Below are 14838 nucleotides of genomic sequence, written 5' to 3'. Positions count from 1 at the left end.
TTCTTAACCTTGCTAATGGTACTGAACCCCACAAGTTTCATGTGTGCATTCATTGAACCCTTCGGAATTAAATAATAAAGCAATTATTTTTTTAAAAATTCAAAACTGATATAGCTAAGCTATAGCAAGGTAATATATGAATTCCAATTCGAATTACTTCAAATTTCAAATATACCACAAATAATTGTGCCTTTTGCTGTTGATTTTCACGTTGGAAAATGAATTTCTTTTGGTCATGTCTACATCTTATTTTAGTGTTGCATCCTTACATCACATACTTTTTTATAGTGTAAAATAGGACGCAAATGGGTTTTTTTTCCGTATACTTCAATGTACCAAGTACGGGTGAACCTTCCACTGAGCAAACCAGTTTCTCCTTCCAGATCAGTACTTCTCAAATAGTGGGGCGGGCCCCCCCAGGGGGGCGCAGAGCCTCGGGGAACATACTTTTTTGCCATACTAGAATGAAGTGTAATTGCACATCCACTCTGGGTGGCAGTGGCGCTCTCATTTTCGGAATGTGCGCAGTATTTTTTAACCAAAACGAGCACACAGCAAAGAGCACTAGAGATATGAAGCGCTAAGACGAGGAAATATGACGAAGTGTATGTAGCGTTTGGCTTTTGGCTTTGACTTTGAATACAGTGGGAGACTAGGAAAGCCCAGTCTGTGTCTAAAAATGTTTGCAACAGACAGCAGGAAACCAAATCAATTAAGACGTCACTTAGATTAAACAATTAAACCCTAATCATGTTGACAAGCCGCTTGATTTTTTTTTTTCTCTTAGCAAAGACGTGCCGAATATCGCCAACAGTCGTTCCACTTTGTCAGTGTTACATCAGTAAACCAGCAAGCACTGTTAGCATCATATAAGGTGGTATACCAAGTTGCTCAGTGCAAAAAAAATGAAATAAAATAAAACTTAAAAACTGTTAATGTTGCTAATCAATTTGAATTTATTATTATTTATTGATTTTATTAAATTGTATTTTTCAGTATTTAGTGGTCAAAAAATTTACCTTAAGTGTATTTTTACAGTTCCCTTTTTTTTTTTTAAATTTAAATTCAGGCAAAGTGATGCACCTTAAATTTTTTCTGTTACGAACAAAACAATGTTAACAAAGTTTTACTTTATTTTATGTTGATCTACATTTTTTTCTTTAATATTAAAAGGGACATAATGTTATGCAGAGGTGTACTTATAATAGTAATCATTTTGTAGACAAATGCTACTATTTACAGAGGCAGCAGTGAGTTGGAGTGGGGGGCGCGAAATGTTTACGTCTTGGGGGGGCGTAACAGAAAATAATTGAGAAGCACTGCATTAGATAGAGGGCTAGCAGTTAAAAGAAATGGAATTACAGTAAGCTTGTAAATTGTGGTCAAACCAGTCTAAAACTACACTTTGCCATTAGTCAGTGAATGAAAATAGGGCCCTGTGTGTCTTAACCCTCGCCGAACCCCTTGGACTTACTCACCGAACCCCTGGGGTTCGATCGACCCCAGGTTAAGAATAGGGTTGCCACCTTTCAGAAATAAGAAATACAGGACGCCCCCCTCGTGCCCAAAGCTGTACAGTCAGAGAGAAAAAGGGACATCCCAAAAACTCCTAAAATGCATAGAAATGTATCTAATCATTTCTATTCCGTATTAGTTCAATACGGAACGCAACATTTAATTCCCAATTTCGGATCGTTCCTTATTTTAAGGGACAGGTGGCAACCCTAGTTAACCCTTTAACACCGAACGTGTCGGATGCGACACGTTTACGCATATCATCTTTGAAGCCTCGTAACGCTGTAATTACGTCACCCACGTGCCCCTGGTTGCTCTCATTTGAAAGTACGAAGGTTGATGTCCACACCAGTTTTTATTTGAAGTCAATCGACCAAGTAAAACGGGAGATAATGTCATTTGAGTTTTATAGCTTTATTGCACTCATAAATATGCATTAAAACGCTGCATGGACCATGTGTCTATCTCCATATTTCCATCATTTCTTGTCCTTTTTCAAAACCGAAAGCAGCACAAAAGACTACGTATCCCAAGAGCCGTTGTGATGTCAAGAAGGACGAACCTAATGTGAACATTTTTAATAAATAGCCGAGCTAGGCGCCAACTAAGGAAAAGGAGGCATGAACACCGGTTGGATTGCGCGAGCGACTTTGAAACGTGCAGAATGAATCGAAAACTAAATTTAGCACAAGCTAATGCATTTTTTCATTAACTCAAGGAATAGGATGAGCTGTATTTGTCGTCGTTTTCCTCGGATTAGTCGGCGTCTCGGCGAGTAGAAGTGACAGCAGCGCTCAAACGGCGGAAGAGTAGGCTGTGTGATGTTGTATGTGACGCAGCTCAGTGACCTGTTCAAAAACAAACTTTATTGAGTGCGCAAAAAAAAAAAAAAAAAAAAACTTTATTGGGTCGCATGCCTGAAAAAATTGAATTGAACTGGACTACTTGTCAATATTTTTGAAAATACTGTTTTTCAATGTTATATATATTTTTTTATTCACTATGAATCTTTTCAATTTTTATATAGATGCGTGTTCGCGAAGCTTGATTGCATGTACATATATACCTTTGATAAGGTGATGGGTACAATACCTAACTTCACAACGAGATATCCTCCAAACCCTTTTTGTGTTGGATGATATATATAATTTTTTTCCTCACTATTTTGCACTGTATATAACCTGTTTTGACCATAGTATGTGCAAAGGCCAAAAACGCCTATGACCATACCTGCTGCTGGTGTTGAATTGTCAAACATAAATCTATTCAATCTTATTTTTTTCTCTATTGAATGTTTATCCTAGCAAGTTAAGTAAATACTATCAAGCTTCAAAACGGTTGGTCGAGCACGTTTGGTCGTCAGTGGGACATCAACATTACAAATTTTGAAAAAAGATTTTGGGATTTTTTTGTCTTTTTGGGTCTAAAATGTGGATTAAAATTGGTCAGTGAAGAAAACAAACAGTTTGGACATGAAGTTCAAGGTATCCTGAAAAAAGGAACCCAACTTGGCCATTGTGAACAATTTTTTCTTTGAAATATAAAGGCAACATCAAAGGCATGCAAATTCGGCCAAAGTAGGCTTAGGTGTGAAAGGGTTAAGAACCACTGCCCTGAAGGGACATCAACAGAAATAAAATACATTTAAGCAACCTGGTAAGCACCAGAAACAATCTGAAATTTAAGCAATTATGTAGCATTTAAGCAAGTTAGCGAAGTGGCATAGCAAAAGTCCGCTAGCTAAAATGCTATACAATGCTAATGTTTACAACAATTGGCTACCTTGCATGGCAAAAGTTCGCTAGCTTAAATTATATTTTATGCTAATGTTTACAACAATAGGCTAACTTGCATAGCAAATGTCCGCTAGCTTAAATGCTATGCAGCGGGAGACCTGAGAAAAGGGCCTGTCATTACCCGATCGTGACGGGTGCATCGATTGTGACGGTTGCTACTGCGCACGCCCAGATCGACGCCATTTTCTCCCGAGCGATGACGGGAGATATAGACATATATGTGATATTTTTTAAATCGGTAAGGCATTTGAGGTACACCCTGATCCAAGCAATGCATGTGTACACAAAAAGAAAACCTTAAGACTTTATTTAATCAGGAATAAATCTTAGGCAGACCTCGATTGGTTCTGCGCATGCGCGTAGAGCACCGCCCCCACTTGAGCCACGATGACTCAAGAGTGATTTATGTGGTAGATTCTGACATATAAAAAATTATTAATCAACCTAAAGACAAATCGAAGAATAATGAATTTTTATGTCTGAATCTCTTGCGTTTATAAGCGTAAAGCCTTTGAGGGAAGTGACGTAGTTCAGTCACGTGAGAGACGGTCGCGATCGGGTAGCTATCTGCGCATGCACGTTAAAGTTCTTTGTTTTTTTTTATTAATCGCGAATTTTAGTGCATACTGCCATTTACTGTATAAAAATGTACATCATCTACAGTTTGCCTCCACCCTTATCTGTGTATCAATATAGTAATAATAATTCTTTAAAAGAATTGAAAAAGTGCTTTCCTTACATACTTAAATGTCTTCCCCTCCCCTCACCCCCAGTAACCCCTTCAGAGACCATTCACGCTGGTTAAATTTAAAAGAAAAACTTTAAACCTTACGGACTGTTATAACATACGTTTCTCAATGGTATTACAAATAGAAATTGTTATTGTAATAATGTACGAAGGCTTCAGAGTCCTAGATTTGTATGGTGAGTATAGTTTAGTCCTTAACAGTAACAATTAAAAAGAGCCTCTATTGTGACTTTTTTATATTTAGTATATATACAAAATTTTGTTAAAGCCCATGTTATGATTTAATTCTGCAGCTAAATCCAACAATAAAATGTTTTTGTTTTGTATATATTTTGGTATACTCGTAGTTTCATGTAATTTGCTGTGATTATAAAAAACAAAACATTATCACTGTTAAATTTATTGTTGTAATATTTCGACCATTTTATAAGGATTCAAGGATTTTTATTGTCTCATCAGTTCAGATTTACATGTTAATGGTGAGAAATTAGAACTCAGGTCCCGTTTTAAAAGCAAATATAAATGCAGAGTGAGTATAAAAGAGCAAAATTGTAAGGTGCATACAAAAATAACAAGCAAGAAAGACAAAAACGCTGGATAGAAGTATAAAAATATGTAACTACTAAAACAATTTAGCAGTTGGCTGACTTGGGCTTGTTAGGGGCTAAGATGTGCGTGAGGTATATAGACATGATCATAGTAGTCCAGTAATACTGGGGGTCTACGGAGCATGGCAAGAGTTCAACAGTCTGACAGCTTTAGGGAAGAACAACAGAAAATTTATGATAACACTGAAAACTATGTGGCAGTCATTCTATAGTCCAAAATACATAATACAAACCTACAAATGCATAAATATAATTAGAAATACTCTTGAGGATAAACAGTAGAGAAGGTGAATAAACAAATAAAAGCTGTAAGGTGACATTTATTTCTGTATTAAATTTAGGATAAAAATAAAGTTTCATAGGAAAGCATCCAATGATTATGCCGTAGATTGAAGAAAACAAAATGCCTTAAGCTGAAACAGTTTTAATGTGCATGTGTAGAACAAACTCAAACAAATACATTAAAGTTTAATGCATTGGACAGCAGGAACAACTGCAGTATCCTGTAGGTGTTTCCTCCTTGCAGTAAAACGCCGTTACTTTACCCCTTTTCTCCTCTCCAACAAATCCTATAAAAGAACATAAAAACACTGAGAAATACTGTTTCCAAGCACTGTGGCTTTTCCACCATGTCTATGCTATGTTGAGATATTAAGTGTCTCTAATGACACCAAGATAAGCTTACACAGTGCAACTCACCTCGTGGGGATTGTTTGAACTGCTCCCCATACCCATGGCAGATCTCAATGGTGTACATGTTGTAATACTCTCTCCTGAATTCTGCACAGAACCTGCTCCATGTCCAGACACCTGTGGGATTAAAAAAAAAAAAAAAAATCACATTTACATATATAGCTTGTAGACAAATGTGACAACAGCACAAAAAAAGTACATGTCATTGCATTTTACTAAAGTACTTACTGTTAAGCCATTTAAAATGTGGCCGTCTTCTGAAGGAGTCTGGAGAACCAAGGTCTCTGATTCTGGAGCACACAAGAGTCAATGTGCATATAGCACGGTCACCTTCCCGAAGGACAACTTTTTCATGTATGTTGGCAGTCAATACTTCTGGCAACTGTAAAATATAGGTGAGCCGCCAATGAAAAAGTATCAAATTTATTAAAAACAAATGTTTAAAATGTAATTGGCTTCTCATGACAATTACTAAACTCCCTGTGCAATACTGCCTCATTGGGCCCTGCCTCTGATTATAATTACTAGTATAGCAGTTATGTCCTCAATTTAGATCAAAGGAAATTATGTCCAGGATTAGGCAGCTGTCAGTGTCATCCTCAACCTTACAAAGAAAACATAATTTACACATGACATGCAGGTGAACGTTATTACCAGGTAAGCCATCAATTGCAGTGATGACCATTCCCCTTATCAACATTGATTGATTATCTTGTAGTTTTCTTTTACCTGTCTGATTGAAGTTGAGTAAGATATAGAGGGGGTTGCCTTTGGAACCCTGAAGACAGGCTGTAGAGTTCCCTGAAGAAGAGGGGACGCTTTCTCTGACCAGAAGGCAAATCTGTGCCCATGCCTTTAAAAAGAAATGCAAATAAATCCATGCCCAATACCTCCCAATGTTCTTTGACATAAGTGTCACAAAATGAAAAACAGACCACCAAAAAGGCTTTAAAAATGTGACAATATTTGATAATTTCTCAGAAATAAAAACAAATTTATTTACAATATTTCTACAATTCTGAAAAGCAGGATGGTCTAATATTGTAATGTCTGTTGAGAAGTGAAAACAATCCATTTGTGCTTCAATATAAATCATTACTTTAGATGAAATAAATTTCATGTAACGCTTCTGATTTAACTTAGTTGCTCAATTAAGGCATTTACCCATTCATTGATGTCCTGAATCATTGTTGGCCAATAGAAGCTAGAAATGGCTTTGTTGCGGGTGCCCTCGACGCCGCTCTAGTTCCCAGTACCAGAGTTATTTTGACACTCCATGAGGATAGTCTGCTTCCCCTTTGACTTGATGACCAGGCGCATATATTTTATTGGGGGGTCTTTTATCTGTTGGACGAAAATTAAAAAAGCAAAGAGATTCTTAAAAGTCAGTAGATTAAAATGACCACCACCTGACAGAGATAAAAAATTATAAATAAATAAATAAATAAAACTCAGCTCTGGACCTTCTCCCACCTGACATTCACAACAGTTTCACTTATTTTTATTTTAACATCTCATATCTTTCTCATTTTCTACTTAAAAAACAGAAATAGAAAAAGTGCCTCTTTTTTTCAATTATTTAAATATCTTTATAAATAGCTTATGGAGCTGCGTTTTTTAAATGGCATAAAACATAGTCACTTGGCCTATAAAGGATTAAAAAAACGTAGAGGCTCATATATTCATGACCCTCTTTTCAGGCTTATAACAAAAAATTGCCAGTATAACATCAGTTTTACTTACCTTTAACAATGAAATCACGCACCATTCATCGAATCTTACGGCGCCCCACTTGAGTAGTTGGAAGCGTTCCGTCGACCAGGTACCTTGGAAGATGCTAGGTATCCACATTCATCTTCTCGGATCACTCGAAGTATCTATTAAGACATATTCAAGCATTTCATGCCACTCGAAGATAGCGGCGTACACAAACGCATGAAAAACCCTCAATGTCCGAGCCTAATGCATAAATCTATATCTCCCGTAATCCGTCGGGAGAAAATGGCGTTGATCTGCGCGTGCGCAGTAGCAAACCGTCACAATCGATGCACCCGTCACGATCGGGTAATGACAGGGCCCCTTTAACAAATGATGTTATATTTTTCCATCCAGTGTCCTTCAGACGTCACTATAAAAGAGCTTCACCCTGAGAAGCACCCTCCCCTCCAAATTAAAGAGGAGTCGGAGATGCCATACATCAAACAGGAGGCGGAGCCAGAGACCCCCAACATTAAAGAAGAAGAACAAGAAGATGAAATCACCAAGTCTCCAATGACTGTTCGTGTGAAGAGTGAAGAAGATGAAGGTCCAAGCGAAGAGAGCGGAGCAGCAGAACTTTGGAGCAACAGCTTACTTCAACACCTGACAACAAAAGAAGAGGGACGGCCGCAACCTGACGGTTTGTTTGCGCCACTCTCGGAAAGTGACGACGTAACATCACACTCCTCTGACTTTAACACTGATGAGGCGGATAATGACTTTGAGCAAAATGCTTCCAAATCCCTAAAAGGGTCATCACCTTTTACCTGCTCACTTTGTGACCAAACATTTTCTTGGAAGCATCACTTAAAAAGACACATGTATACACACACAGGGCAGAAGCCTTTTGCCTGCTCACTTTGTGATAAAAGATATTGTACAAAGTATCAGTTGACAAGACACATACGCACACACACTGGGGAAAAGCCTTTTGTCTGCTCAACTTGTGGCAAAGGATTCGCTGAGAAAGGAAGTTTAAGCAAACACACAATGACACACACTGGAGAGAAGCCTTTTCCCTGCTTATTTTGCCATAAAAGATTCTCTCGGAAATCCCATCTAAACTGTCATACCAAATCACACACTGAAGAGAAGCAATTCGCCTGCTCACTTTGTGATAAAAGATTTTTTACGAAGCATCAGTTGACAGGACACACACGTACACACACGGGGGAAAAGCCTTTTGTCTGCACAACTTGTGGTAAACGATTCGCTGAGAAAGGAAGTTTAAACAAACACACAATGACACACACTGGAGAGAAGCCTTTTCCCTGCTTATTTTGCCATAAAAGATTCTCTCGGAAATCACTACGAAACTGTCATACCAAATTACACACTGGAGAGAAGCAATTCGCCTGCTCAGTTTGTCATATAAGATTTCGCACGAAGCATCAGTTGACAGGACACACACGTACACACACGGGAGAAAAGCCTTTTGTCTGCACAATTTGTGGTAAGCGATTCACTGTGAAGGGAAGTTTAAACCAACACACAATAACACACACTGGAGAAAAGCCTTTTGTCTGCACAGCTTGTGGTAAACGATTCATTCATAAGGGAAGCTTAAACAGACACATTAGAACACATATTGGAGAGGAGCCTTTCAAATGATCATAGTAATCATAGATTTTATTTATAGTGCGCTTTTACCAATGCTAAAACACAGTTGAAACAAAGAAAAGGCTAACACCACGTTAGCTAGAACCGGGCGGTAAATCGAAAATTTACAGTTTCCGAGATTCTTCATGATGGGCGACGTAATTCTGACCATCTTGGTAAATTCGGCAATTGAATAAAACAAGAAAATATAGTCTTTTCATCCCGCATTGACTCTGTGTTGTTGGGCTCTTTTCATTCCCCTTTAAAGTGATCCTCGATCTTTAAGACAAGTAATTCTTAAAAGATAAATGTTAGTATGAGTTATAACAATTTGATATTAAAACCCCTCTTCAGGGGTCGCGTTAACCGGATATTTTCCATCGTTGACCGGTTTTTTAAAACGGTGACGGAAAAACTGAAGTCCGTCCGTCATTTTGACAGGTTGCAATTCACACCCCAGACCACAGGGTGACGAGTGAGCATATTAATTAGCTATTGTCTCTCTTTTTGGGCTGACAACCGCAATTAAGATCATTGTGTGACGTTGGTGATTGGGGTCTATATTGTTGCCTCTTTTTCCTTGGGGGCGGAGTAGTTGGCGGTAAGCAGAGTAAAAAGGGAGAAAAATACCACGACTTCCGTGTCTAATTTTTCGCCGCCAAGCAAGCGTTACAATATTAATTAAAAATGAATGAAAACTAAATACTATTGAATATATCATCATTGTCATTTTAAAAATTTAAGTGACGGCTAAAAATAGAATATGACCGGATTTTTATGACCCTGTCAGTCAAAATGACAGACGGCGAAAATGTCTAGCGCAACCTCTGCCCCTCTTAATGTTTTTGTTTTAATAAAATTTGTTAAATTTTAAGTGATCAGTTGCCATTCTTGTTACGTCGCAGTGCGTGACGTCACCGGGCTCGTTGCCGAAATTCCAGCGTGTCACTCGTTAGCTTTCGCAACATGTCATCGGTTCTACCATTCCTATTTGAACCAGGTCTGTGAAGAGTGAAGAGCAGAACAGCACTGTCGGTCGTTCACAAGACGGGCAGCAGGGAAAAATGCGTGCAGCAAATACCTGATAAGACAAAAGTTGGGCAAAACTGATGATGCACTCGCGGCAAGTGAGTCTCAATGACAATGGAGCGAGAGAGTGTATGCTGTTGGGAACTCCGGTTTTAGTAGCAGATATTCAAGGTAAGCAGATTGCGTTTTCAAACTTATCCCAATATACTTATGTAGATTGTTAGCATCCAAAGCTGTCGTGTGCTTTACATACAGTACAGGCCAAAGAGCACACCTTGTGTAATCCATATCTCGCACATTATAACGCGTGGTAGGTAGGATACATGTATAGAAGTACCAAAAAGGGGAGAAGCTTCCACTTATGCACATTTATTCATAAAAAATAGTATTTCCATCTTGACCACTCTTCACTCGGGAGCTTAGCAGTATGCAAACACGCGTTCCCTGACGAACTCCAACATTATTGTAAGGTCCATGTCAGAGTCACTGTCGTCACTGTAATGTGCCATAGTGCTTTAATTATTTGGCATGATTTGAGGAAAACTCCCACGAAGAATAGTCAACAAAAAAGATAGCAATAATAATCCAAATCCGCGTTTTTTACTCTCTCGAAGATCCAGGAATTAGACCGATCCCATGGCAACGTTGCAGCCGCGATCAGGCCGTCGATTCCACCAAATAGACTGATCGAAAAGCCGCTGTGGGACCGACGAATAAAAAAAATGGATCCGAAACCAATATTGCAGACGCGGTGGGACCGTCGGGTCAAGAAAATAGACAGATCCCTTACTTGACTGAGGATCCAGGAAAAATGTTCGGGCGCCAGTGGTAACGCGTGGTGGGTAGGATACGTGCATACAGGGACCAAAAAGGGGGAGAAGCTTCCATTTATGCACATTTATTCACTAAAAATAATAATTCCACCTTGACCACTCACGTCACTCCCCTTGTTTCCATTTGACTGGAAATTGCATCCAAAAGTAGCACATCGTGGCATTTTACTTCGCGGGTTTAGCCAGCAATAAGCAGTTGTTGTACACGCTACACATTTGGAAAGATCCCATTTACGTCATCAATGCGAGCCCGCAAACCATGGCGCCAACTAACGGTCAAAATATGTACTAAATATTATAAAATATTGCCATTGATTTAACATTTTATGTGTTTCTAACAACATATTTTAGTACAAGAGAACAATTGTGGTTTATTAGAGCCTACATGTATTTAAGGTAGAGCATTACTTTAAGAAAGCAGTCGGTGTGCTTACGTATAAAGTCACGTGATTAGCACTCAGGAAGTCAAACAAACAAGCCCGGTAGGCTAACACTAGCGGCTAACCCTACAAGGAAAGGTGATGGAGTTTGGCTTAAAGGAGCTTCGCCAAACTTTCACCTGACATTCAGTAGCCTCTTTGCGGCCCCCAGACGGGCTTTCACCTGCTTTCCTCCCTGGTTCTCACAATTTCAGGAGCGTGCGTTTTCAGTGCTTTCTGCTGATAGCCAGGCCACAGGGTAACGCTAGCGGCTAACAGCGGCTACAAATGAACGTGATGGAGTCGGATAGCAGCTCTAACCTTGTCGAAACGGCCGAACTTAATGAGTGGATTGTGCACGGACTGCAGCTAGCAATTAGTATGTCGCGTTATTTTGTATCCTTTATAATGTTATAGCATTCTGCAAAAAAAATTATAATCCAACAGTGACTGTTTAAGGGCCACAGCTATTTTTTTGTATGTGCTTGCTTAATTGTTTGTCATTACTGCCATCATAAAATCTCACATTTTCATTGGCACAAGAGCAATAAAGTTTTAATGCGTGTGTGTGTTTCTGTGTGAGGGGTGCATGGATTAAAAAAATGGTAAAAAAACCCTGAAACCTTGAAGTAAACACTTGCGTTGAGTAATTATGTCACAGCAGCCATTAACAAAAAGTTGTCTGTTTGAAGTTTACTGTTCAAGCTGTAAGGCATTTGTGTTACAATGACATCTTTGCACAGTCGTCGTATTGATTTTTATAATGTCGTACATTGTTCAAGTCATACAAGCTGTTATAAATGTTCATACGTCTTGTTTACAAGAATTTTTAACAGTATATACTTAATGTTTAGACTACATGTACATTTATTAAATATTTTAAATTGAAAGCTGGTAAATAAATCAACGAGAAACAGTTCATTTGTATTTCATGCATTAATTCAGATTTTCAAATTATAAAACAGTCCGCTTGGGCGAATTTATCGTTATTGAGGTAAATCTGCTCATTTTTCAGTGATGCGTATTTAAGGCCATATCGCCCAGCCCTAACGTGCGCAGTTCAAAACAATAGAGAAAAGGATTACAAATTAAAAGCCAGTTTAAAAAGGTGAGTTTTAACAATTTTTTGAAGGTTGGAAGATCAGAACAGGTGCGGATGGGTTTTGGGAGTGAGTTCCAATATTTTACTTATGGCTTACTGCTTTTCACAATTTTATTTTTGTTTGTTTACAATACACTGATGCTTTCCTGCCAACGATCGTCCCTATATGTCGGTATTACATCAGTAAACAGCATGCACTGTTAGCATGCTCAGTGCAAAATTACCCTCCAGCTGATTGTGCCTGCAGCAAAAATAAAAACTGTCCCTCTGTCCAATGACAGTCGTTTTTCTATTTTTGTTTTTTCGGTCAAATTGTTTGGCATATTGTCTTTGTTAATGTTGCTAATCAGTTTGAATTATTATTGATTTGATTTTATTACATATTAATTTTCTGTATCAAATGGTCAAAAAATGTACCTTCTGTGAATTGTTACAGTTTGGAGGTGACTTTTTTTTATTTTGAATTTAGGCAATCTTATGCGCTTCTAGACTGTTCTGTTACAAAAAGAACAATGTTAATAAAGTTGTACTTTATCCTAAGTTGATTTTTTTTTTTTTTTGCTTTAGTAGAAATAAAAGACAAATGTTATGCAGAGGTGTACTTATAATAATTTTAGAGACAAACGGGACTATTTACAGTGGCAGCAGAGAGTTGGGGAAGGGCGTAAGTCTTCGTGGGGGGGCATAACAGAAAACAATTGAAGCACTGCTATACGCTGAGAGGTTTTTCAGTTATATTTATTTAGACGGACTGTTGAGTGGTCTTAAGTAGAGCAGGACGGTAAACCGAAATTTTCCCGTTACTGAAATTCTTCACGATGACCAACATAATTTTGACCATGTCGGTAAATTCGGTAATTTAATGAAAAGTCAGTGTGCTTACGTATGGAGTCACATGGTTTTTAGGAAGCCAAACAAACAGAAGCCCAGTAGGCTAACGCTAGCGGCTGACGCTACAAGCAACCGTGATGGAGCCGGGCTTAAGGGAGCTTTGCCAAACTTTCACCTTACATTAAGTTAACTCTTGGCGGGTTCCAGACGGGCTGTCCTCCGTAGTTCTCACGATTTCAGGAGAGGATGCTTTCAGTACTTTCTTCTGGTAGCCAAGCCACAGGCTAACGCTAGCGGCTAACGGTACAAATGAACGTGATGGAGTCGGATAGCGGCTCTAACCTTGTCGAAACGGCTGAAATTAATGAGTGGACTGGGCGTGGACTTCATCTAGCAATCATTATGTCGCGTTATTTGGTATCTCTGTGTGATTTCTCTGAAAGCTTTCATGATGGTAAAGCACTCAGCATAAATTATAATCCAACAGTGAAGCCTATATATAATGACAGTTTAATGGCCACAGCTATTTTTCTGTATGTGTTTGCTTTATTCTGCCATCATAAAAGCTTAAATGTTTAATGGGCATCAGAGCAATGCAGCTTTAATCTGGTTGTGTCTGTGTGGGGGGTGTATGTATTAAAAATGTTCTGGGAAAAAAACCCTGAAACCTTGACGTAAACACTTGTGTTGAATAGTTATGTCACAGCAGCCATTACCAACAAGTTGTCTGAAGTGTACTGTTAAAGCTGCAAATCATTTGTGTTACAATGACATGTTTGCACAGTCGTCATATTAATTTTTATGTTGTACATTTTTCAAGTCATACAAGCTGTTATAATCTTCACACTAGAATTATTATTTTTTACAGGATTTTTTTTTTTATACTTAATGTTTAGACTGCATGTGCAATTGTTAAATTGAAAGCTGGTAAATAAATTTAACGAGAAACGGTTAATTTGTATTCCATGCATTGAGTCAAATTTTCAAATTATATAACAGTCCGCTTGGGCGAATTTATCGTCATTTATCGTTATCGAGGTAAATCTGCTCAATTTACCGTGATACATACTTGAGGCCATATTGCCCAGTCCTAGTCTTAAAACTGTTTATTTTTTTGTTCTCCTGGATAGTTAAGAGATTATTAACAAGTTTGTATTATTTTTTTGTATTCCTGGATAGTTAAGAGATTATTAACAAGTTTGTATTTATTGTGTAAATATAATTTGTTAAACTACTGCAATTTAAATGTGCTCATAAAATCCAGACATTAATCCTGGAAGTTTTCAAAAATGTTACTTAAGTAGTTTTTGAAAACGCATTGTTCCATTAAAACCTTTATCACCTAAACCAATACCTATGCACTGCAAAAATACTCCTTTGTTTTCAGTGTAAAACTATAAGGAATAAGTAAAATAATCTGCCAGTGCTTGAAGTAAATTTAGTTAGTAACTCAGATTTCTTTAGGACAAAAGTATATTTAATCTCTAAACAAACAAACAAACAAAAAAAGCTTGTTGGTGAATAGAAATTGTTCGAAACATTATTTGAAAGCATTTTTTCCCTGAATCTAGGTGAAAAATGACCCAAATTTTTGATGCATGGGCTTAATAAGAACAAATTGTAATATTTACTTAATTTAGGTGGATAAATCTGACGTATTAATCTGTTAGTCTTTAACACTCAAAACAAGATGGAGAAAATAATTCAGACTATTATCAGACTAAGATGTTATAAATTTACTGATTTATTTCGCATTGATCATTTAGCCTATCAATTAGATTCATATTAGGGTGAAATGTAGCCCTGACCTCCGTTCACCCAATCTGTTTGATCTTATTAATGTCCCATCCCCAGCAAAAAGTTTACATGCAGTTTATGCTATAATATTGTCCCTACCAATATTGGGA

At 37.8% G+C, this 14838-nt stretch overlaps 1 protein-coding gene across 1 annotated transcript in view; it reads left to right on the top strand.

Moving 5' to 3' along the window:
• Window positions 1–14134, top strand: part of LOC130917542 (gastrula zinc finger protein XlCGF57.1-like) — a 33528-nt gene extending 19394 nt beyond the window's left edge. The window contains exon 3 of the mRNA XM_057839074.1: window positions 7473–14134. Coding sequence (XP_057695057.1) covers window positions 7473–8729 — 1257 coding nt within the window. The 3' untranslated portion in view covers window positions 8730–14134. The remainder of the gene's footprint in view (window positions 1–7472) is intronic.
• The last annotated feature ends 704 nt before the right edge of the window (window positions 14135–14838 follow it).

The sequence above is a fragment of the Corythoichthys intestinalis genome, chromosome 1, assembly GCF_030265065.1.
Source record: "Corythoichthys intestinalis isolate RoL2023-P3 chromosome 1, ASM3026506v1, whole genome shotgun sequence".
Taxonomy (NCBI): Eukaryota; Metazoa; Chordata; class Actinopteri; order Syngnathiformes; family Syngnathidae; genus Corythoichthys; species Corythoichthys intestinalis.
The sequence above is the reverse complement of the archived record's forward strand: the minus strand, read 5'-3'. Positions and strand labels throughout refer to the sequence as shown.